The sequence below is a fragment of the Diadema antillarum genome, unplaced genomic scaffold, assembly GCF_040938485.1.
Source record: "Diadema antillarum isolate AM-2024a unplaced genomic scaffold, OU_Dant_1.0 scf00000114, whole genome shotgun sequence".
NCBI lineage: Eukaryota > Metazoa > Echinodermata > Echinoidea > Diadematoida > Diadematidae > Diadema > Diadema antillarum.
In genome coordinates, this window is record NW_027271003.1 from 1383781 (window position 1) to 1410847 (window position 27067).

At 38.6% G+C, this 27067-nt stretch overlaps 1 protein-coding gene across 1 annotated transcript in view; it reads right to left on the bottom strand.

Moving 5' to 3' along the window:
• The window catches only part of LOC139719719 (uncharacterized), a 146498-nt gene extending 119844 nt beyond the window's left edge, over nt 1–26654 (bottom strand). Inside the window, exon 1 of the mRNA XM_071631113.1 lies at nt 26041–26654. Within this exon, the coding sequence (XP_071487214.1) occupies nt 26041–26134 (94 nt within the window). The 5' untranslated portion in view covers nt 26135–26654. The remainder of the gene's footprint in view (nt 1–26040) is intronic.
• Between the last annotated feature and the right edge of the window lie 413 nt (nt 26655–27067).

Below are 27067 nucleotides of genomic sequence, written 5' to 3' on the forward strand. Positions count from 1 at the left end.
TGATACAGTGCTTTGTCTCCATCAAGTTCCTTCCTTTCTTCTTCTTTCTCTTTTCATTCCAACATCTATCTTCGGATGATTAATTTTCCATTCCCTTTAGAGCTCCACAATAAAACCTCCGCTCAGGGAGCAAAAGGTGTGCAATAAAAGTTTTCCTCACTAATCAACATACAATGTTGTCATGGCAACCCTCTGAAAAGTCAGGTGCTGTACAGTTTACCTCTCCTGTTCAAAGCATCATTGATAATTCAGTTGCTTTGTAAGATAGAATGATTATTTTAAGCTATACAGGAGGGCAACTGCACGTACGTAGCAAATGACAGAGTAAATGGAATTCGTTGCAAGTCTACCTCTCTGTGGTATCTTTGCCATTTATGGGGGTAAATTTCTCCAAGATTGGGAGAGACCAGAAGCGAACCTATTGCCTCTCTCAGTGGACACAAACTCATTCACAGTGGGTTTCTGAATGAGCTGACATTTCCACAGATTAATGGGACCCTGCCCACAGAGTATTTTTCCCCCATCGAGCACACATTCATTAATTCAAAGGACAAATATGATTTATTTGTTGACCCAATTTTCCTGGCAGCTCGCTACACACAGCCCCAATAACTGGACTTGACTCAATGGAAGCTTAGACCAAACTTCAAGGCATACTTATCCCACTCCAGTATCAACATCAGTCATACAAGAACCCAGTATCTGATATCCCCTTTCATACAAACTTTTACATAAATGTGTATCCTAAATATGAGCAAGCCTTGTAGACCTTTGTCACATCTACTACTATGAGTATGAGGGAGGGTACTGTGGAAGTGGAAATTTCTGCAGTGTAGACATTTGTGCATTTTGCGTAATCAGAAGCTGGCGTGAAAATAAAAGCACGCAGATAACTTTGCATGCCACGTGTTTCAGTGATTAATGTCCTGATTAAGTGGAATCAAATGAATGTGACATATAAAAAAAAAATACAAAAAATGACTCACGAAAACATCCAATTTTACAGAGGTTATTACCTTGCAACCATGTGTCTCGAAAGAATTTATGAGTGTTTTCCCTGTTAAATCAAATTAATAAAAATATACCCAGATTTTCAGGGGTCACTTTGAATTGAATATCTTATTGGGAGAGTCATATTGGTGCTAGAAAGAGATTTCAAAACAGAGAAAGAAAGAAAAACAATTAAGACCAAAGAGATTATACAGGTTTTGTACTAGTGTAAGAGCTCAGTCTGAATGTGGTGTGTGACCACAAAATGAAAACACGAAATCAGCAAATATAGCCAATAGGGCCATTCTCATTGCAAAAAATCGCGATATGAAAACTGGTGATGTTTTACCTTTGTGTCCACATTGGCAGGTAAACATCGCGAAGTTAGCTCCGGTGCTAACAATTGCGATCTTTCATGACGTACTGAGCATGCCCAGTTTACTCCAATCGCGCGCTCGGCCTTTGTTTGGGGTCAAGCGGATACTGATGTCACGTGAGTAATATCGCGATATTTCTGCTGCCTGCGTTCTCATTGCAAAACTCCTTGCGAAGTTTCGCTCGAAGTTAGAAAAATCGCACTCCGTCTTGCGATTTTTCAGGCGATGGTTTAGTGAGAGTTGCTAGGCAACTTTCACCGTAACTTCGCGATTTTCTAATATCGCGAGTTTTCACCTGCAATGAGAATGGCCCTAATGACATCTCATTTCCCTCCCAATTTCATTTAACTGAAAGTCTGTTGTAATGGAGTATTGTAACTGCCCACGACCATTGGAAAGGGTTCAATTTTATCAATTCAATTGATATGAAAATTTCATCAGATATAAAAGGGTACTAACATGTAAATCTATGTGACCTAGTTTCTAACTGCAAATGAGGCATACATATTTTGCCATGCTTACTGAAAATACATAAATTTTATGGAAAAAAAAATTATGCATGTTCTTATAAAACTGTTATACCTTGCTCTGGAGCTATTTTAAAACTTGACAATTTATCTTTTTGGTATTACCCCTCCACAAGAAATGAAAATAAATGTGTATACTCATTTGATGTAACTAACTGTAATACAGTTTTGTCCAATAATGATGATTTTATTACTTGTTTGCTCCTTACCATAGTCTCTGATACTATTTAAGTATGAAACTTTGATAAGATCCATTGAGTAGAAACTTCCTGAAAAAAAAAAATTATACATTTATCTTAGAAATAGCCTATACATTTCAAAGATATTGAGTTGAAAACTTTCCATACACACTGTATGTTTCATAAGTATGCCCAGTGTTCATTACAACACATGATGCTATGAAGCACAGAGAAATTTCCTACATGTAACTTGCATGGAGAGAGCTTCTCGCAAGCACATGGTACCACAGAAGACATTCCATTAGTTGTCTCGCTCAGCCGAGTGCAAAATCTTCCTCTCACCTGCGCACAATACGGAACAAAGCAGCGCCCAGCCGGGTGTGTCCACACCATTCTTTGGCCGAATCAGGGGTGGAAACTTTCGCCCCTACAAAAGATACCATTCAAGGCGACCCCTCACCAGCCCCCCTTAGCCATCCCCCTTTCCTTGAAGAATGCCGCTTACCCTTTCTTATAATACATGGCCGGTTTCCTCTCTCCCCCTCTTCCATTGTTCCTGCTGCTGAGGAGGGTAAATAATTGGTAGGAAAAGACAGCTGTCTCTTCTCCAGCCACACTACTCAGCTTGGATACATAACTATGCCCAGGGGAATATGCTCCAGAAAATCAACAGTTTTTGAGTACATGCATCTGGCTGGGATTTCAGGTCACATTTCCTTCACTTTGTAAGACAGAACAGGAGCATTCGCATAGATTGAAACTTCCAACAAGCTCATTACTGGACGATGGAAAAATTTTTACAAGCTTTTCTTCTTTTATCTCTTTGAAGTTCATTCTACTCATAAATGTCATGGATCTATCACAGCATCCTCAGTGCACAGGATAACTTTTGATAAATGTTGTTGATTTTTCATAAGGTGCCTAAAAATGCCACAACAAAGAAGTTGTTTGTTCTGGTTGAGCCCATATCTCCACACTTCTACACATAAACATTTCAAGCACAGACTTAAATTGAGGGCTACAACAAGCTACCTCTTATTTCATTTCACTATATAATATAGGCGAGCATTTCTAAAACTCTGCAATTGGCATTAGAGCATGCGGAGCTACCACAAGATTTCTTGCAGCTCCATGGGTGGGGTGTGGTGAGGAGGGATAAAGGTTGAAATGTTTTCTACCTATGTTGAAATGTCAAGAACTAATTAAGACCCATCAATGGTTGACATTACATGAAGGGATGCTGACTATGACACGACAAGGACAGATACGACTGACAGAGGTGAGCAGATGTGGTTCTCTCATGGAGTATTTGACTATCACTGTTGGGGTGACAAAACCTTGTATCTGCAAAATGAATGTTCAGGAGAGCAAAAAAACAAAACAAAACATGGCAGTCAAAACATTATGACAAATGGGATAGACTTTCTTTTAAAATGTTGTGGTGGCTATATTTTTTTTTTTTTTTGGGGGGGGGGGGGTAAGGCAGCTGGGATTTGGAAGGGACATCAGTTAAATCACTTAAGTGATTATCTCACAATTCATCCAAAAAAAGGTATTATTTTCATCAAAATTTGAGATACAAGTTTTTGTCACCACAGCGAGGTCATACTAGTCTTGTTCACAGAATCCAAAATTAATGGTTTTTGATAAATATTATTTGCAACTAACCGCAAAAAAAAAATCAATTATTGTGTTCGGAAATCACCTACAATCTTTTTAATCCCATAATGCCACTCACCGCACTAAGGTGCCTGGGCTTACACTCCTTATCACTGCATATGCACGCATATTCTGGAGATATTTAGAGCATTTATCATCTGCAGCAATGTGATTAATTGTCGTGTCTGAAAAGTTGCATATAAGACAGATTTTTGCAACTCCATGCAAAAAAAAATAATAATAATATGATAATCATGACAACAATAACTCCTTATGTGTGAATGCGGCTACGTCCACAGACATCAAAAATCATCCAACACAAAAACTTGGTATGAAAAGGCAGCCATGCCTCTTATTGAGGTCTACGACCTCAAAGCAGCTTAGCTTTAAAGCTCCTTAACCTAGACACAAGGATTTTGATCTATTCATCACTCTCTACCCTGGCCACAATTTTCATCTTTTTCCCCTCATCAAATATCTGATGAGTAATCATGATATTGCTGCTAATTGAAAACGGATCATTACAATCAGGGACAGATGTTATGAGTACAATGGTGAAAGACATCTCACTTCAACTATCCTCGGAGTGGAGACAAAATGCAGCAAAATTAGGCCTTTTCATCAGCAAGATCTACCTCCATCAATTCAAGCTTCAGTAGGGTCTCCTGCTACTTTGAAGGGCGAACACTTTTCGGATAGTAATGTGGTTGTCACCATTTGTGTTACAGAGGAATTAAAAAAAAAAATTATTCTGTAATTGAAGAGTTTGTTCGCAAAAACCGATAAGTCCATTTTTGAAGATTTTGAAGTACGGTCTCTGTCATAAAGTACAAAATAATACCTTTTAAATGATATATTGGTCACAACATATAACGGTACATTCTTTAAGTTATGGTCAAAAGAAGCAAAAATTTTCTGATTATTCTCTTTATTTTTCTTGATCTTTAATCGCAAATATCTCCATTTGGCAAATATGGACATCGGTTTTTGCGAACAAACTCTTCAATTGTTGTATGCATTAACTGTCCATGAGTATAGAACATGCATGAGAGTTAGCATTGAAATCAGAACAACAACAAAAATGCTCTATTGAATAATTCTATGAACTATAACATTATATCAGAAGAAATACTTAACCCATTGAGGACGGACTGATTTTCCTACACACATTTCCCACAGATCCCTGCCCGAGTATACTCGGGACTCGTCCGAAACGGGTTGAATACTGAAAATGCAATTAGTGTTGCAATATCATTTAATCCCTATAAAAATACTACCATGCATATCCTGTCTGCTGCTTACAATCTGCAAATTATGTCTCAGATGTCATTAGGCCTACAGTAATTAATTAGTATTTTCTGCAACCACAACACAAAGCAAACTTGCACAGATAAAAACTCCAGCAACTCCTACTCTTATCCAACAAAATCACCACGCTAACCATTTAACCCGTTCCATACGGGAACCTGGTGGTCTGTATATCAAGTCAATGGGGATTTCAGAAATCAGAATGAAATGGGTTAATGCAGAAAGCACCATCCAGTCTGCTTTCACATGTTTCAAATTAATATTCTGATGTCAAGTGTTACATTACACCAGCATAAAAGAAATAATACCGGTCATAAATAATATTTCTTTTTTCTTGATATAGATTGAAAAGAACATTAGATGCCATCTGTTATAGATATTAGTAAATAGTATGTGGACAGAACATAATTGAATTAGTTACTTAATTTCTTTGGTTGACAGCAAGTATTTCAATTCACCTGATTCTTTTTTTTTATAAGAGTAACATTTTTGCTAATGCTTTGCTTAACCTTTGACTTAAAATATGGAAAGTATCCTATACTAGTACTTACCCTGACTAAAAAAGGAAAACAAAAGTGGACAATTTTTCTTGTATCGCCCACCATCCTCCCCCATCCCTCAAAAAAGAGTGAAAATTGGACAGTCTGCATACTTACTACAGAGCACAAGTGATTTTATAAGATAGGCTGACTCCACCATAGCAGGAAGGAAACAGGATTACACCTTCTACCAAAGAATCACCTCCTGATCGGCTTGAGAGAATTAATCATGCCAGTCACACAGAAAAAAAATGAGGAAAAAGACAACCCTTTGTCAATTTTCTGCTCTGCTATGCCTGTAATCACACAGCAAAAAAGCTGCGCATTGAATGCTAAAGTACATAAGCATGCTTCAGCATCGAAATCTTTCACATTATTTGTATCAACTCTGTGGAGACATAAAGGCGAAGCGTCGATACATCAAATGACAATCACTTTGTTTAATGGGAGACAGCCCCCAAAAAAGATAACCCTCTGAAAATCTCCCGAGATGGAATAATTCTTCATTGCTTTGTGAAAACGAACAAATGAAGTCTTGTGCCATCATATAACACAAGAAAAAAACAACAACAACACACACATCATGAGGTACCCTTTGAAAGTACTGGATATGTTCTGCTGCCATTGAACTCAAGGGAAATGAATGGTATCTAAAGTCTGAAAGAGGTGAGTGTAACCTACAGTACCAAAATAGCATCACTGTAATCGCATGGGATGACTTATGTGTGATAATTTGTTTCTTTCGAGGGAAGGAGGTGCATTTTGTACAAGCTACAGAAACAACTAGCATCCATCATATTGCCCACTGACAAGATTTTTGTTCCATCTTACATTGGGCCTGAAAGATCTGGCATTTTCCTAAATGCAAAGAATTCTGCTCAAAGCCATACCACATTTGTCTGCAAGGTCAGCAAGAATTGATCATAAGATAGATTTCAAAAAATTTTCTGGAAAGATACCATCAATTTATATATTTTTTTTTTCAGATGAAGACAGCATTTCATTTGTGTACATTTTTGGTCTTCAATAGAGATAAAGAAAATCCGAGGAATTCTACATGTGACACTACACATCAAAGTACAGTGACCATGACAGGCACTATAGAGACCACAAATCATACTTCATGTTATTTAGGCCTACAACTCAAATCCAAAATTATCTTAACATTCATCCTTGGCTTTGCCAATAGCAGCTCTGTACCCATACAGGGTGCACTCAAAAACTACCTTCCCCATGTGGTTACAGCTCCTTTAATCTACGTATCCAATTTTTGTATTATTTTCCAACACCGCACGGCTACCAAACAGCTTTCCATCTCCTTGATTACCCATTGAATAGGTTTTTTTCCATTCGCACCTCTCCACACTGCCGACTGTATAATCCTGGTGTTACGAGGGGGGCCCCGTGGCAAATAGTCCTTTGCTATTTACCAATTCTTCCATCTTATTTGGACTATTTATACCGCATCTGACAGCCCACCATTGCCCACCACTGAATCCTCTCAACAAAATTACATTTACTCCCATTTCTTATCTGTCTGTCTCCATCACCGTCCCACGCAGACGACTGGAATTGACGGACACAAAAGATGTGAAACTTGGCTCTCTTCCTCACCAAAAAAACTCACTGAAAATGGCAGGCAGAATTTCTCTTCCCACCATATTACACGTTTCCTCTACTTTGCTCACCTGCTCTTTCTTAAATACATTCTCAACAACAAATTCAGATTTCATTCAATCTATCTGTCACTCTCTTCTTCTCTCACTCTTTCTCTCTCTTTCTGTCAATGAATCTTCTTGATGTGTGACAGACCATTTTCACGCTACCTGAGAAACGTAACCGAAATGCTGAGTTACAATCACGATTCAAATTATTGTCCATACACACGACCACAGAATTCAAAGCCTTTGCAGATTCTGCAATTTTGACATTTAGAGCAAGGGCGGAGGTGTGGCTTCTTTCCAGGCTGCTATCAATTATTCTGGAGTGGTAAGAAGTGCATGCTTTGACTGCATTGAGGAATACAGTTTTTCTACGGAAGTGGTTGAAAGGTATCTTTTAATTGTGAAAGCTATCTTCCAACAATCGTAACCACCTGCCAATCTATTTCCCACAGCCTTTTAGAACATCATCTTATTCTATTTCTCCAACAATTTCATCCATCCATACTACGACTGTACTATTCACACATTTACACTTGCCACCAAATATACAGGCTTTGCAGGCTCAATAATATTTTCCCTCATCATGTCTCTTGCAAACAGTCATTCACTGGAATCTAGTTCTGCCAGTCACAACATAAACTGCAGCACTCAAATCCTCCCCGTCACCTCTCGAACTTTCTCTCCCCTGCATTCTTTTTTTTCACCGAATACATTCTTCCTCCCGAACCCGGCAGAATTGCCTTCAAATCAACAGCAAATCAAAGAAGGGGACAGAAAGGAATCAGAAAGAATCAAATCAAAAGCTTTAGAGAGAGAGAAAAAAAATCAAACCAGGGTAAAATCACAGTCCTCTGAATTTGGCCTAAGAATAACCTTTTTTTGACATTCTTCTAGATTAGAGGAAAGGGCATGGATGAGGGGGGGGGGTGAGAGGGAGAGAAATCGAGAGTGAGAAAGAAAGATATGTGAAAGGAAGGGAGAGAAGGGGCAAGACTGGGAAAGAGAAGAAAAGATTTCAAGTAAAAGTGAGATGGAAAGATGGAGGAGGAAAGATGGAGGTGTGGGGGGGGGGGGGAGAAAGGAGGATTGATGCTCTCTTGTTATGGTTGAATTTGAGAGTGCCTGGGGTTGAATTCATATCCCGGGGGTGACACTACTATAGTATTCTAGCTACCATTCTAATTGAAAATGGCACCTTTACATGCGCTTGCCCCCTTACTTCAAGTGGTACAGTCTGAATAAAAGGTGCTATACACAGCGGACATTGCATTTGGAGACCAAAACACTTCGAGATATGTGATGGTGGTGAACTGATCAAAAGCAAAGCTGGGGTGGGGGGGGGGGGGGGGGGGGAATGATAGATAAATATTACAACTCACATCTAAAGCCTCTCCTACAGGCCAGACAATTTCTTCATGAAATTTCAACAAAAAAGTAATTATTTCCTACCATTTTGTGTTAAAACTTGTGAAAATTTTGAAGCAGGCAATGTCAAAAGATTTTTTTTTCAACATCCCTGGTGGATGCAATGCCAATTGACTTAGTAAAATTCATACAATCACAATCATATCAAGGGGACCGATTCAATAGATTTGATGTGCAGGTGTACAAAGCGTCAATTCATGATACTAACACCACTGCTCCAACTCACACTAGCTCTGCTTACTGCTTTGTTGGTTTCTCTTTGTCTGTTCATCCTATTTGTTGTAGGTTTGACACTATACATTGAAAGCAGAAGACATTCCTGGGAAGAATGCATCTCCTTTTCATCGTTCGGCAGGAAAAGAGGATCATTACACAAATAAGCCATAATTCAGCTCATGGAGTCACAAGATTAAATGGTATTTATCTAGGCTCTCACACAGGAGATCCATGCAATATGGTGGAGGAAAAGCCTCCCCCCCCCCCCCACACACACACACACACGCCTTCTTCAGTTTTCATAATCCATTCAGTGATATTTTATGCTAAACATCTTTACTCAAGCTTTACAAAAAAAGCAAAACAAAATCAAGTCAGCTTAGTTTTCCATACCAGTACTTAGTCCAATTAGAACCTTCACTCAACAAACAGTACCTACCTGACTAACATTAGACCCTACTTATAACATTCCATTACGCGCAAAAATCAATATTAACAGCCCCATTCACTCCCCTCCCCTCCTCCTCCTATCTCCTCCTCCGCCCCCCCCCCCCCCCCGAAAAAAAAGATGAATAAAAAGGGGATATGAACAGCCTTAATCCTTCAGCCCCTAAATTTGTTGGCCAACAAACACAAGTGCTATACTGTATTATAAAGGAGGCTTTGTTGAAAGATGTAGGACCAGAGAATCATTCATTAAAGGGAGTCAATAGTCCCATTCATGTGTTTTCTAGCTTGTTCTTGGCTGAAAGGTGTTTAACCACTTGTCAAATTGCTCATGAATTTTTCATGACTCCCATACACCCAACAGCGATGTTTCCAAGATCACCTCACTTCAGGCTCGAATAATAAGGGAATAATAAACAAGATTATTGATAATCAATATCGCACCAGCAGCGCACTCACCAGGATGAATAATGCCACTTGTACTGTGTGCTCGCTGTCTTATAGCAATTTTGGGGTCTGCGTACAAAAATCTTACATCATCTTCCTACAAACTCTTGTAGTAGTAAGTAGTTTTACATGTCAACCCAAATTCAGGCCAGATTTTATCACAGGCTGCCTGTGACATGAGATTGAATAGTCAGCCTGAACTTTCAAAGAATTCAACAGATGAATGAAACCTAACGTCTTCTAAGAAATGTTCTCTTCTATGAGGTCAAAGTAAGCCTACAATATAAGGCCTTTAAGCTGCCTCTGTAAGATTTATGCCAAAAAGTAATATGGCCTATGACATAGCCAACATAGGCCTACATCCTGGACCATGTAGGCCTATATCATAAACTCCATCAATGCAAAAAGAAGATAACAACAACAATAGATATATATTTTGAGACAGCTTTCTTGGTGAAAATTATTGGGTAAATCTTATGTTATAGGTCTAGACACTGAGCTGAAGGCAAAGAAGTAGGCCTACATTGCACGACTAGTAGGGCCTATACTCTCCCCTATAATATATCCGTGCTTTCAGACACACCAAGTTTCATATAAGGTGCACACATACAAAGCATGACATATATTGAGACCAGCTCGCGTCCCTGCAATATACTGATAAAACACGTTATAAGTTTCACGACAACTCTCCCTTCCACAGTACAAGTTTTATGTGGGCTTTGTGCATTGTCTTTCTACATTGCATTAGAATAAATTGGTACTGTAAAAGTGGGTATTTTCGCATGACTAATTTTTTGCGCTCGGCCCAGTAAGAAGAATTTGGCATGTTTTTAATTCCACGGAATAAAGACATCAACTACTGGAACATATGGCAAGCAAAAATATTTGTGTGCTTTTATTTTCGCGACAGTTTCTGGTTGCGCGAAATGCATGAAAATTTCCACTTTTACAGTAGTTCGCAAAAAAGCCCTACCAACTCACACAATATGGACATGCTGAGACTTCACATGAATATGTATGTCATATATTGACCATATCAATGATAGGACCTACTACTTTATCATTAAATTATTGTTTATTCGACCAAAACACAATGCAGTATATCTGCACAAATGCAATACAATACAAAACATCAGACATAATACAGCCATTCAGACACATGAATGTTGTATTACATGAACACTCTATAGCCTGAAAGGGTGCTACTGGAAACAGAAAACAGATACCATCAGATTCAGAAGGTGAGGAGAGTATACTGATTTGGAGAAATTTCCGAAGGTCTTCTGCCTGCCTCTACTCTTGACAGAAAACCTTGTATGAATGAGAAATATCCCAGATGTCACTGTCCTCATTTTTTTTTTCAGATCTCGATTGTGTTCTGGTTCTTCGACTCCTCATACATTTTGGTTTCTTCCTTTGCCTTGACTAATGGAGGCTTAATGAAAGCCAAATTGTTTCAATCCATCATGACTATGAATTTTGCTTCAGGCAGCCGCATCCCAAGTCTGCTGAAGAAAAAAAAATGAACCAAAAAAAAAGAGAGATACATGTATATACAGTGGGGGAGGGGAGGGGAGGAACACAACAAATTATGGCGGACCATGACTCAGTAACAAATGCTTGAATGGTAAAGCTGTCTCCATGCACATCTATTATACAATCATCCAAACCACAGCACAATCTATCAGAATGGAGTCACTGAAGTAGAACCTAGAATCTGCTCTTAAACTTAAGAGACAAGCATCTTGAACGTTCAACTTGGCTTTAAGTCTATGAGAGCCCAACACATCCTTGTTTTTTAAATCATGCAGCAACATCAAACTTGTTTACCCAGTCACCTGTATCTTCTCTATGGGCATCGATTAACCCATTGAGGGTGGGTTGATTTTGCTATGCATTTCCATAGACCCTTGCCTGAGTATACTCAGTACTCATCCTCAACGGGTTAAAGGGCATTATCTACCATTTGCAGATGAAACAAAACCCAGCTTTAGGGCTTCAAAATAGCTGTAAAATGTGAGTTAGGATAGAAACAACCAATATAAAAATTTAAATAAGTATAATCAATGCTGATTATTGTTAAATATACAAAAGGTGAACAATAATAATAAAATTGTTTCTAGACTAAACTGTCTACAGTTATGGTTTACTGAGAAAAATAGTGATATCTCCCCTTTAGGCTTAATTGCGAATTTTTTATATGGTACTATGTTTCGTGATACAATTGACCTGCACATATGCATCAAATGTGATAACTCGAACATTTTTGTTAAAAATCACTGCTCCCAATGGTAAACAGTACCTTTAATTCAGCTTAGAGCCATCAGGAACCGTACAACTGTATTTCACATGCAACTGTACACACCCCTGTCAAAAAGAGTCTACCATTACTGAAACAAAAGTAATTGTTATGAATAGTGGCAGATGCATTACAGCAGCAAACCAGATAAAATAGGAAAACATACTGGATAGGTCCTACACATGAATGCGAATATAAATATGTTCTGCTTAAACATTGTATATCATTCTCTGTTTATTTGATGGAAATGAAAATAAATTTGAATCTTGAATCTTGACTTCAGTTTCTTATCAACTGAGAGTGGAAGGAATGACAACCGATCTTCATGTCAAGATACACACATACCCACGCATTATCAACAGAGACATACTACTTGTAGCAGGAAATTAATGCCCTTTTCATTCTCACTGGGTCGATAATAAGTATTCTTCATTCTCAAATGATGAAGTCGTATCACACAACACTCACTGGATTATCAAAAAAAGAAAAAAAAAACTTTCTTGGTTGACTGTAGATGTCAGTGGCGGATCCAGAGGGAGGCGCAAGAGACGCACGCCCCCCCCCCCCCATTATTTATCGTTAAAAACAAAAGAAATAAAAAGAAAACTAGAACCGGAATTTGTCAACACTGACAAATTAGGTGATCCGATCTCTTCGAAAATCAATGATTTGAGTCCTGATCCAAATATTCATGACCATACAGGTTTCATCTGTGTTGACGGGACATTGGCCGTGTGATGTTTGGATTCTCACTTAGAAAAGGGAGTGAGACCTGCCATCTTTGGTACCGAATTCCGTATACACTAACGGAAATACAGAATGAAGTATATTTGACCTTTGACCTCACTTCGCACACCCAAGATGGCGTCTAAGCAAAAAGTGATTATTTTATGAAATGATTCTTGTAACATGGTCTTTACGTGTGCAAAATATGGGAAAGATAAGACATGTATTCACCAAGATACAGGATGAAACATTTATGACCTTTGACCCTAATTTACATACCCAAGATGGTGTCCGATCAAGTAGTTGTTATTTTATGAAATAATGTACGTGACATGTACTAGACATGTGCAAAATATGGGATTGATAGCCATTGTTGTTGTTCATCTATTGCACAGAAAGTAGTAGAAAGAAAGAAAAATAAAGAAAAAATTATGTTATTTTATAGAAATTTGAAGGAGAAGCATAAAAAAAATCAGAAAAAGATAAAGTAAGGAAAGGGAGATTAAGATTAACTAAAGAAAAAGAAGGAAAAAAGTGTTCACAAAAAATTTTAAAAAAAATATTGGCAGGAGTGAGCCTCGAACCAGGGACCTTAGGATTACGAGTCGGATGCGCTACGCAATGACCTATTTCATTCTCCATAAGATAGGCCCTGTGTATTAAGCAAAATGATGCTGCATCGAAGCCTCGTGCCATTTTCAATCAAGTTTTTCGACGTGATGCCGACATCATATGAAAAAAATGGAGGGCACATTTGCGATAGCCCAAAGTCTCAGCTACAACATACTAAAATCTGGGAGAAATTCACCGAAGCATAAGTGAGCTAGTGCTTGAAAAAGAGAGTCATGTCAATTTTTCACTGTCAGAAAAAACTGCTGTCCCATAGAGATAACATGTAAACTGGTCAAATTTGACAATATTACTTTCAATCCATTTTTTACGAGGTGATGCCGTCCTCCAATCAAAATGTTGTAATTATATTAATGAAAGATCATTTAATAAGCTACAACATACTGAAAATTTGGGTGTAAATTGGCAAAGGATAAGTGAGATACGCTCGAGTGAACTTGAAATTTGATGACGTCATTTTGAAAATTTACTTTTTTTACTTTATTAAGAAATTTGATATCTTTTAATCATTTTGCCAGCATCGCCAACCCATGAAATAACATATCCAACTCATCAACTTTCAGAATATGTAAAGAAAATGGGAGGTTACCGTCCATCCTGACGAGTAAAAATCGGATTTAAAAATTGGCGTTTTTTTTGGCATCGTTGCACTGTATATCGCCATTGACGCGCGCTCGGAATTTCAACTTTGACGGGCCCGTATGACGTCATATTGAGTCAGATTGACTTGGAACTTGGTAGAAATATTCCTTGACATTTTAGGCATCCGATAAATGTAAAAAAAACGGGAAATTTCCATTGCATATGAGCTGTGTGTGCGAATATGTGCGCGCAGCGTATGCGTCCGTCCAATTTTTTTCAATTTTTCAAAAAAATGCTCCAAATGGTCTGAAACGTGTGCAAAAAAAATTTGAGCTCGATTTGAGCATACAAATATTTCAACGCGTGCGTACGCGCACGTTTTAAGAGAAAATATGAATTCTGAGAATATGAGTAAAAATGCGCATAACTTGAAATGTATGTGACGTAAATTTCATTGCAAAATTCCATTCCATTAATGAGATATGAATGAAAATGTGTTTTTCATATAATGACGTCATAGTGACGTCACAGTCGACTGATCACTATGATTTTACTTGATCTGCCGTCTTTGGGACATGATACATATATGGTATAAGTTTGACATTGAAAGGCGATGCACTTTCTGAGCTAACCGCTGCACAAATTTTTGGTTAGAAATAAAGAAGAATAAAAAGAAGAACAAAGAATCAGTACAGATACAGAAGGTGATCCGAGAGGATACTCGGATCACCTAAAAAATGAAATGAAACCCGGAAGTGGCACCAGAAATATTAGTTGCCCCCCCCCCCCCCCCCCCCCCCCCTTTACAGAATTCCTGGATCTGCCCCTGGATGCAGTGTCCATTGGCACAGCATTTCTCTTGTTATGTAAATAAAATGACCCAAATATGACTTTTGTACCTCACTGTGAGGAAACTTGCTCTTCATTCTACATCCACAACTTCTTCTTACACCATGTCCTGTGGGATACAAGAATAAACCTGCCTTGGCTATCTACATTGTCCCATGGCATGCAGTAACCCACACTTTCTGTGTCAACAAAATGGCCAAAATGAGGGCTTCTCCTATCTTTTCACAAAAGGTATTAAATCCCTGTGTGTGCAAATGGGAATGAATATAATATGAGTTCAGCAAACAAATAGAGACTTGGTTTGCTGTGAAAAAAAAAGAAAGAAATAATTTCATCAAGTTATAGTGACAACACACATCTGTAGGTGGATGCAATGTTTACCATGTTAGTGTTGAATGAAACAGTTCGAGAGATTGTAGTATGTCAACAAACCTATATAAGGTCCTGCTTTGCCAAAATTTTTAAACCAACTTACTGATTTTCTCTCCTATAAATCCAGACTACTTTTTATTTTCGAAGACATTTCTCCTTCAGCCATCATTAAATCTACTACTTAGAAATTCGTTTTACCTTTAACATTTTGTTTGATTTTTGTGTTGTAGTTACAGTATACTTGTAAACAGATCATGTAGAACTGATTTTGTCGGAAGTCCTCAAGGATAGATAACATCGACGCAAATTAGCAGAAAATCTCAGCATACAGAGTAAGTTTTTGGCAGCAAAACAAATTCAATGCTACAATTAGATGCCAATAAAATTCTGATGGTATGGAATAATTCCCCAATATCTTTTTTTTCCCTAAATCCCTGTTGAGTTCTCTATTAAAACTATTAGTATGTTTTGTTTGTTTGTTTGTTTGTTTTCTCTTCCAATCACACCGATAAACATGACGGTTCCTTAGATCAGAGCATTACATCCATTGAAGAGCACAGTCCATGGACAACTTCAATTGTTCTGCTCACTGTTCAAGCACATCTTCCTCTTCTGGAAATAAGAGACGTACATGTATGCTCAATTCATTTGCAGCCCATTAGGTCTCTTGTAGAGGCTAAATTGCCCTGTAGTCCCCAAACTAGCATTGAAATATGGCCGGTCCGAGGCTGGCATCTGATGAAGCCGACAAAGGGGGAAAAAACGGATGTGCCCCGGGCGACGACAACTCGGAAAACAATTTTTACAAGTTTTGAAATCTCCCGTGAAGTCTAAAAAAGGAAAAAAGGGAAAAAATGGCACAATAATTGTGCCACCAGACATTCACTTAGTTTTTTGGATTGTCCAACATGTTTACCACAATCACAGTACATTTATCTATAGTGCCGACACTTGTGCCACTTCTGCTGTTTACACCAACAGCACACAACTGACTTGAGTTCAAGATGTAGGCCCCTATTGAAATTCTATACATGTATATCATATGCCTTCTGCAGACACACAGTTTCTCTGAAAACTTTTTAAAAATCTGTCTACTATCACTTGCCCCCACCTCCATTATACACTTTTCTTTGAGAAACAGATAAGTAGGCCCTACTTCATGTTTACTTTGATAAGGGAATTGTGACCCATCAGAAGCATATCACATTCATTATCAATGGTCATGTCAGGCAAGGCTATCACTAACCAGGTACATATGACATACATGAGATGTAGGACCTATGATATTGTATGACGGTTATCAACACTAACATTTCTAACATTTAACTACCGTAACCTTTTTCTCCGGCAGCCCATTCGGGCATCATCTACAGATGTTACAGTTACAATGTACATTGGGGTCAAAAAGGTGTAGCAGTTGCCACTGCATCAATACACAAAATGTATATTATGTTCATGACAACTAATACACTCTGACTATACAAATTATAAACATAAAAGTAATTCCATGACATTCAACATAATTTATTCCACTACTATGTTCACATGACAGGTCAAACAGCGATTACAAAAATAGCCACGGATGCATCTTATTCCTTCCAGCATGTACTACACTGTAGTCTGTTCTGGGGTTACTGCAAACCAAATAACACTTTCCTATCTAACTCAGCTTGCCTATAACAGGGCAATTACTGTATTCCATGGAGCACAGAAAATAGCAGGGGTAATTTTCACCAGAGAAAAACTCCCTGCAGACGAGAAAATTTGTGTTTTTTTCACAAACAAAAGTCACAGGAACGCAATTCATATGTAAACATGCACTTCTGTGTCCAGGCATAAAGGGTTTAATGGGCAGAAGAGAATCAATTGTTGGCTTTTATTATCAAAATTACAAGGGAGTATTTTTGCCCGAATTGAGGGGAATGATATGGCAGCTTATTTCCTTGCGTCTGTCCAGCTGGCTAGCTACAGTATCCTCCCAATTGTTGACAAGACGCTCTGTATTTCACGGCTGAAAGCTCTGGCAAATATTCGCAAGCATGCAGCTGGGAGACAAAATCGGGCTCTTGCACATGTTCCCAAAAATGATCGCCTGGTGAATTTAACTGTGCCAAAGACAGAGTACGCTTTCCATTCAGCCCTGCCCTGGCCCAGTGGCAGACGACAGCACTCACTTGTAATTTCTCAACGCACATGAATTTGTCCTTGAGAGAACACTGGGTCTTCCATTCAGTAGATAAGCCCAGTGCATTTGTTTCAATTTTCATAATGGACATACTGAGAAGAAGAAAAAAAATATGGTTAGAAAAGACTACCTCTCTCGAGGATGGTTTCTTGCATGAATTGTACTTCTGCAGACTTCTTGCAATTATATTAATCACAGAAAGACATGCCAGAATGAATAGACCTGGACTTTTGAAGAGGCAGGCATTGTATTAAAGTCCATACCATTCTTTCCACAGTCATGGAACTAGCGTTTCACTTGAAACATGTCATCAGTTTTCCCTATAGATGTGAATAACTTCTGGAACCATCTAGCCAAAACTCATCAGTCTGGTGTGAGGTTCATGAAACAAAGTGGCGCACGAACAATTGGGAATCTCAGTCTTGGGCAAACTGTACGCAGAAAGAACTTACTAAATACTACTACGTGTACCTTCATGGGTGTTAAGATGCAAAAAAAAAAGAAAAAAAAAAACTTAATTCTCCACTGGTACATAGACACAACACAACCTGTGCACTTGATGAGAAATATTCACCAGTATAGGCATATATGTATAGATTTCCTAGAAGTCCAATGTTTGAACCAAACTGACAAAATATCAACATCACAAGTATTTCAGGAATGCCAAGTGTCTCTCTCTGTTGACAGTCTATATCTAGCACCTCTCCCTCCATCCACGGAAGTTTCTCTCTTCCATCCGTCTTTCCCCCTTCTTCCTTCTTTCCCTCTCTCTTCTCTGTTGCAATATCCTCCTCTCCCCTTCCTCCTCTCCCTCCTTCACTCTCTCCCTCTCCCTCTAACCATCACACTTGTGCCCTGTTCAGACGCACGCCAGTTTATACCAAAACTCGATAAAGAAATGACGTATAAAGAATCATCGTATAGCCGACAGACCGTTCAGACGCTACTCTCGACCATTCTGGAAAACATCATATAGATGCGCAGTTTCCCACTGCGCATGCTGTTATGGTCCAGACCTGGCAGTTAGCGAGAGGAATAGGGTCACCTTTCACGCGAGCTCGCGTTAAGCCCTGCCCAGTTATACCATTCTATGGTCGCCATACAAGTGTATGTTCAGACGCACAATGGACATGATGGAATGCTGATTCATTATTGAATTCTAGTTCAAAACGATGCTCTGACCATCATTTTGCTATACATCGTTTTGTTATGTGTCGTTTCGTTAGTCAATTCAATTCAATTCAATTTTATTCCACATGCTAAAAAGTATACAAAAAACACAAGTACATGTACATGGACATAACATATATTGCACATAAGGTTTACATAAAAAACAAAAGGAATGATGCAAACAGCTATAATTAGCATGTGTGGGAATCAGAAAAGACCATATAGGACTTATCAAGGCCGATTCCCTTACAACTGAGGTTACAAATTGCAATCAAAGATATACATTTTTAGAATGAATCTATACCATTAGAAATTATACACAAAATTGCAAAAAGGACAAAATACACACAAAAGACAAAACAAAACAAAGCAAAAAGGCAAATATCCCAATAATTATTCAGCTGCACTTTGGATGAAAAACATTCTATATCTACGTTTAAAAGATGATAATGTAGGACATTCTTTGATAATAGCAGGTAACTCATTCCAGGACTTAGCTCAGCGTTCAGATGTATAAATTCATTGTATAGCTACACTGTTTTGGTATATTGCTATAAACACCCTGTTTGTATTGCAAAGTGGCTGCACAATCTCCATGCCAGCAGTGAACAGTGAAGACACAAGTGATAGATAAAAGGGCTACACTTTTCTCCACTTGTTTATCTTCAAAACAAATTCGAGACTATGAATAATAGGAGGCTATCTCATTCAAGCCTTCCACAGCAGCCAAATAAAGCACGAAGTATGTGTGTGGGCAAAGACAACAGTGGCGAGTGGTAGGCAGTTGGTGTGCAGAAAATATGCTATCTAGACAATATATTCACCAACTTGAAGAAAACATGCTAGACAATATATTCAGTAACTTGGAAGTGTACCCGACATCAGAGAAAAATATGAGTCTCACATTCAAGTGGCCAATAAAGGAACACTTCTCTTCCAGCAATACAGAGTATCACCACGACTGATGTACAGAATGTCCTCATTCCACACTTTCTAAAGTGCACAAAGTTACATCTAGATACTCTCACCACATATATATGTGATTTAAATTGCATGATACTTACATCAATGCACGCTTATTCTACAGAAATGTAGATGAATACTGAAGTCACATCATAGTCACATGATCAGAAGTGTTAACCCCTCCCTCTTCCCTTTCTCCTGGGTGGTAACACACTTTTTTAGCACAATTTTGTCACACTTCAACAGGTGAAATTTTTTTTTTGACATCTCTCACTCTTTAAAAATCCTTCCTGAGAAATCCCTCTCTCCCTGAGCCGAAAGCACATCATGTTTGGTACAGTCCTGAATCATAGTCTTGTTCTCACTAAAAATGAAATGACAAACTTAATATGAAGTGCTCTGTATCAAGGCACCATAATGGAAAGTACAGTCAACCTCGCCTAAAAGTCAAATCCAAAGGAACCACAGAAAATTGCCTCAACTTTGTGAATATCAACTTACATACTAGAAAATTTTGCATGTTTATTTCTACCTTGGGCAGAATTTTTCCTGGCCAATTTGTCTTACATAACTGTGAGGTTGACTGTATTTACATCACAGAAAAAGAATGGCAATGACCTTATGTTCTGGACAGAGAGGTAACTTATAACCATTATTCCAGTCATGGGTGAGACACAGATGGTATCATTAAAATTGCTTTGTGCATTCTTTGGGTTCTCAACTGAGGAAATAACAAAACAAACACAATCACACACAGACACACATAAGTCACATCACACACTTTCAAATCAAAATACACTTTTGAACAGTGCTACAGGGTTGAATACATTCCATCCCCTCCAGACATGATTGCAAGTTATACCAAGACCACCATGAAGGCTCATCTCAGTACATCTAAACAGGTCCCTCATTCTAAAATGAATCAAACTTTTTTAATGTTTTCAAAACATCTCTTAGATTAGGAACAGAAAAAAAAAAACATCATGCCTGTATACTATAGTTATCTGTTGCACCCTTCTGGCTCTTAACATTACTGAAGATCACCCTGCGCCACTCTAAACTCATCTCTCTCAAAGCTAGAATAACCAACTCCACCAGTTTCGGTTTCAATGCTATCACAACACTTAGATCTCAACACTGCAGGGGTGCAAGCTTGCCCCCATCTCAGAGCCTTGATGTTCTCCTCACCCCCACTCCAAAGTTTCCAAAGAGGAGGTCTTTGCCCTCATAAGTAGGATAGGTTTGGCTGGCGACTGCATGGCTGATAAATCAAATGTAACAGCACTGTGCAGTCACACATAAAATAGAAGATTCTTTTTTTTTTCACATGGCAGCACTACAACATTGTGTACATTAGGTATACCATAGTCAACATACATGTAGATAGGATGATAATCATAGTAACAGAGAGTGGCAGTCTTTTACATAATGGCAGCCTTTTCTTAGTGCAATGCCTTATCATCACCCTGACATAACTCGTACCACTAGTACGAGAGACTCCCATTATACATCAATACTGGGAAAGTACATTGTATACTGGTAAATTATATCTTGTCCAAGAATTAATTGCAGACACATGGTGAGATTTGAATTTGGGACCACTGTTTTAAAGACAAATATCTTAACCACTACTATATTTAACCCCCCCCCCCAAGAAAACAACAACAACAACAATTTCAACAACCTAGTCTATTGTCAGTCATAGTTTAAACGTATCTTCTATGTCATACAACATAATGGCAAATAAAGTAAATATCACTGCAAAACTTTCCAGTGGTACTATGCAGCCAAAATGGGTAATTCTGATGTTTATACCATCAAACATACAAAAAATGAATCCTAAGGTAATCAGTCTAGAAGGTAGTGAATTAATTTCGAATGATATAAGGAGTTTGAATGTATGCCCAAGAATTCTTTGAAGAACAAGTAACTAAAAATGCAGAATTTTCTTTATAACTCTACAAAAGTCCTGGGGAACACAAGAAGACAACACAATCTGCACAAAGTGTGACTTCATCGAAATATTACAATTACAGGACTTCAGCTTATATTTCATATCACAAACAGATTACTTAGGCCTACAGTCATTTGTTTGGCATCCTCCTTTTGGTGTAAGTGACTTTAAAGAATAAAGTCTTCCAAAAGTTTCCCTCATCAAATTCAGGCACAACTGACAAATCAAATCTCTGAGCTATAAATCATCACTACACTATAAATCTATATTAATTACCCTTTGCCAAGTGTTCAAAGTTTACACAGCTCAGCTTCATTGGGACGTAAGGAAAATTAGACCTACTTACCAATTGTACTGGTTGTATACAAGTAGAATTTATTTTCCAAAGGTCTTTGGTGGATACCAGTTATGCACTTTGGTGATATCATGCCAGCAATACACAAATGCATACATAAGTATGTTTCCATTCTTCTGGCTTTACAAAACACTGTAACTACAATGTACTTGAAGAATCAGCTTTCAAGGCTCAGCTGAGTTGCAGGAATTTTATGTCTCCTCACGTGGTCTAAGTTAAAAATATCCACATCATCTGGGTCATGGCAACACAAATAACATCCAGCAGAAAAAAAAAAAACTGCAACTTGTTTGTCCAGAATCCTGATCAGATTTTTGGAGGCAATGCACTGAGAAAAAACAATGCCATAAAACCTTTTTTCTCCTCCTTCTTCATCATGTGAGCAAAGACACCACAACAAGTGTCAGGCAGACCACCTCAAAGCGAGAAAAGATTTCTTTCTAATTAACAAGAAACACTTTGATTAATGACACACTTATCATTCATACAAGGAGAATGATACCACCAGTTCTAAAAACACCTGTAGACCCATACATCATCATCAATAGTAAAAAAATAAAATTAAAAAAAATTGATTGTGTTTATTTTTTTTTTGACTTTTTACCATGATGAATAACATTTATCAAATGTATGCAAACTGAACCACTTAGAACACAGTTAATCCTGGCTGCTCTCAAAATAGTGGGTTATCTCACAAGTAATTTCAAGGCAATCAGATGACTAGATAGAATACATCAAAAGCATTTAGAAAGAAAACAGGAGCAATTTCAAGGAAAACTGTCATTGTTTTCAAATCCCTAAAATACAGTGTGGGTGGATAATTGACCGACCCGAGTCCGACAAACCTGGTCGCCCTCTTACATGAGGCATTTAGCATTTAGTGTTGGGCAAGTATGGACACTTGCCTGTTTAAATGATGGGGGCATTGCCTAAATAGCCATTTGGAAACGTAGAAAAACATGTAGGCCTATCACACACTTTGTAATACCCTGTTGGGAATGGGATGTATTTATAATAGCCAATGCTTGTTTTCAGACCAATTTGGTGGTAACTGCATGGGTTTCCCCGTTTAAGAGGGACACTAACTTTCCAAAGAGTAAGCCTAGGCCTACCTGCTCTGCATTCTGATTGCTACCTCACATTCATTCAAGACCGGAGGTGATCCACACTACAGGAGAGGGATTGCCCTCTCCGAAAATGTGAGATACTTAAAGCTAGACAGACTGGTGTTTATTCTTCGACAAACGACGTGCACACAGTCATTTACTCTGTCCCATGGTAAGCAGGAAGCCATGCCTAGTAACTGTGGTCAGTTATCTGATAACTCCGTCCGATTGCATGATTGCGCTGGGCAGTACAAAAGAGGGGATGGTCATTCCCGAACAAAACACGAAGTGCAAACACAAGAGAATGGAAAACCCCTGAGCCTGGCGGTCTCACAAAGTTTGCTTTGTGGTCGCCTGAATACTATCAAGAAAGAAAGAAGACAGAGAGGTGTTCATGAGGCTGTATACATGCTGCAGTACAATTACATCAAATTTCTGATCCAGACCGTGTAGAATTGCTCCTTCCAGGCATAGCGAAGAGATCATTTCATGCCTATAGATCTTTCACTTACACACTTTTTTTAAAACAGATAGTGTGTGCTGTTTGAATACATATTTATGCATCAGTTCTTTGTGAAACTACAGCAGCTAATGGAACATATGTAACCCGAGCTGTAATTTCATCAAGCCCATTTCAGTAATGGGAGACAGGGATTACATAGAACTGGGCTCAGTGCAGTCCGGCTCTTGTGTCATACATAATACAGCTACATCATATTGTCCATGGACGGTATTCTGTCCTTGAAAAGGGACATTTTTATCAAAGAGAAAGGCGCATAGTGATTCAATAAAAAACATGGTGAAACAAAACAGCAGAACCAAGTACATACACCTGTTAAGAGTTGTACCTCCTGATAGAGTTCCAGAGGGTTCATCTCCCCCCCCCCCCCCCCCCATCCCTTTCTTGCACAGGTATAAAGAGGACAAGCAACTAAAGACTACAGTTCATTGCAAGACTATGCCAACATTTATGCACAGTAGTATTCTACCATCAGAAACAAAAATTGTAAAACAGACTGGCATGACAAGCACTGATGATTATGATACATGACTAGGTTGGGAGAATTTTAACAGCTATCATGAAAATAGGAAGAAAAGATAACAAAAATGATATCAGCGGTGAGGAAAAGATGACAAGTTTGATAAGATAATAGTAAGAATGAAAAAAATGATGGTGATAGTGATGATTATAATCACAATAAGAATAAATCATAATAAATAATCATCATCATCATTTTCAACAAATTTTTGCAGTCACAATCACATCAGTGATGAATCTCTGCAATGAGTAGAGTGATCTACATTTTCATTCATAGAATACAACAGAAAAGTGATTCCACTTCCTGCCCCTTTTATATCCCCTCCCATCCCCACCCCCACCCCACCCCCCTTGCCTTTTGGAGTTCATGTTGGCATGTAAGATGTATCGTATGCCCAGTAAATGGTTGTCTCACTATCACAGCTTCAGGCAATCTGCCGAACATAGTGAGGTTTACATCTCTTATTTATTCATCACACCAGCATAGCGACACGCTCATGAATCATACATAATCTGTACTGGCTACCAATAAATCATATCCATAGGGTGCATCGCAGAAAGCCCTAACTCCAACTGGATTATCTTTGGTATACTTTTCTTGTTGCTTTTTTCTCTCTTACTTTGTCTGAACCACTTGAAACCCTTTCTTTAGGCACAATGCACATTCTCTCAATACAAGTGAAGTCCAAAGACTGTTTCAGGCAAAAGTTTGCAATCATAGAAAGATGCTACAACAACAGCAAGAACAACAACAACAACAATGCAGTTTCCATCATGTAAAACTTTCACACCACACTGCAAAGGCTGCAGACACCAATTTCAAAGCAATGTACACTTTACTCTTCACTCTCATGAGATCTACCAAATTATGTAATACAATCTCAGGAGAAATATTCCCCACATTCTTTAAAAACAATTACTGTGACTTCAATATTCTTGCAGATTTATACAGAGACTCTAACTCTCCCGTTTTCGACGGGAGATCTCCCGCCGAAAGCCCATTTTTGCACAATCTCCCGTTCTTCCGTTTGAAATTTGATTTCTCCCGCCCTGGCTCTGTGTCTCCCGGTGGAAAGGATTTCTTACTTATTTCTATCGTATGTTGAAAAAATAAGCCTTAGATAGCACCAGAGAACATCTAGACTCCTAGGAACTTCGCGCTTTGCACACATCAACTTGGAGTCTCCCGTTTGCTAGGGGTTTCGGGCGGGAGAATCTCCAGATCAGAAGGTGCTTGGGGTTGGAGTCTCTGTTTATAATATGTTTTGAGTTTAACATCCCTCGGGGATCAACAAGGGGGACTCTAGTTTGGAAAAAAAGAAACACTTGCAAAAGAACTACACTGTGAGATGAATAAACTATAAAAATAAAAACAAATGGCTTATAATGCATTCTCTGCCAAACCTGACTGACTGTTCTAATGCCAGTGTATTCTATCTCAGGTGTATTGTGCAAGACATAGATCTACATCATGTGATTGATCAAGCATGAAATTGTTTTTTGAATTGTTGTTTTGTTCAGCTTTAGTAGCTATTGTCAGAGCCTTATTGTACTTGTTCTGCCTACTTGCCCCTTTCTCCCTTTTGAAAAGGGTGTTGGTTTCATAGCTCAAGCTGAAACAAGAATAAGTTTATGTTTTGCTCTATTTGGTCTTGATTTTTTTTTTATCATCTCCACCTTTCAATACTCACACACTTGCTCATATTGTGCTATATAATAGTCATTTACTTCATATGGCAGCCCTGAGAGCCTACAAAATTACATCCTTACAATTTTTCATATTCAAACAGTTTTCCAAACTGTAATAATGATTAGGGATGTAAATTTGAATTATAACTTTACCCAAAGAAGATGTCATTTAGGTTCCCTCTCTTCAAACATGTATACATGTACTCTGAAACGCACCACCGCATGAAAATTTGCAGCCATACACGGAGCAACCACAGGACATCACACGCACAAAAAGAGGGGGAAATACAACAAATTACAACCGACAAAAAGTCAACCAGTCAACCACTTGATTTTTACTGACCTGTAACTGAGAAATCGGCCGGACACAGTCCAAAGAGCGATAGAAGCAGCCCAACACAAAAGACCAACTCCACTGGCCACCGTTCCCTCGCCATCTCCACTTCGGGGTGAGAGTTATCTCCAAGAAATAAAAATCCCAACTGCACTCACGATCACTCCAGAATCACAGAGGCGATGAAATATATGTCCTTCCGAGAAAAGGATGTAGCAATAGTCCACTTGCGATATGAAAGCGTTGTTTCTTCTCGAGCTGATAGCGAGATCGCAAATAACAGCCAAGAAGAATATCTACAAACGGAGCATAATATGAAAAGTACGCCTTCCCCGCAAACTTCATGGACTTCTGCAGTCGCACAAAGCTCCGCAATGTCAGTCCAAGAATGCGGCGTTGGATTGCGAGGTTTGTTTACCTCACGGGCCAGTAACCCGCGCACACGTGTGTGCCATGTATACGCACTCCTAGCAGGCTGGGGTTGGAAGTTTGTCGAGGGGGGAGGAGAAAAGAGCGTGGTTGGTTAGTTGGCATGCATTCTCATTCACATCCCGAATCACGGTTAATGGAATCCCCTTGCCCCCTAAAAACCGCACCCGAGAGCGCCGAAAATAGTCCGCATCATTCAGATGCCTTCAATTAAATTTAACGAGAAACACATCGAGACATAGGGGTAGGCGTTCAAGGCGTCAAGTAGGAAATCTTCAACGGATTGAGAATTATTATGTCAAAACACGAGTGTCAGAGATCATTCGAATAACTCTTCCTCAGTTTGAGTTACAATGGAACTACCAGTACCAGATCATCGGCACACTATGATAGTGTAACACTAGGCACATCAGAAGGTGATTTCCCTCAAACACCGGATCTCAGGGGTTTTTTTTCTTCTTCTGAAGTGAAAAACAGATCATCATTTTCACACTTATGGTATCAGCACTTCTTAGAATAGGGTGGCTGCTGTTTGCCCACTGACGAAAACATGAACTTCCTGACGGTGACGATTAGAAACAAACACTTCGACTTACCATCGCAAATT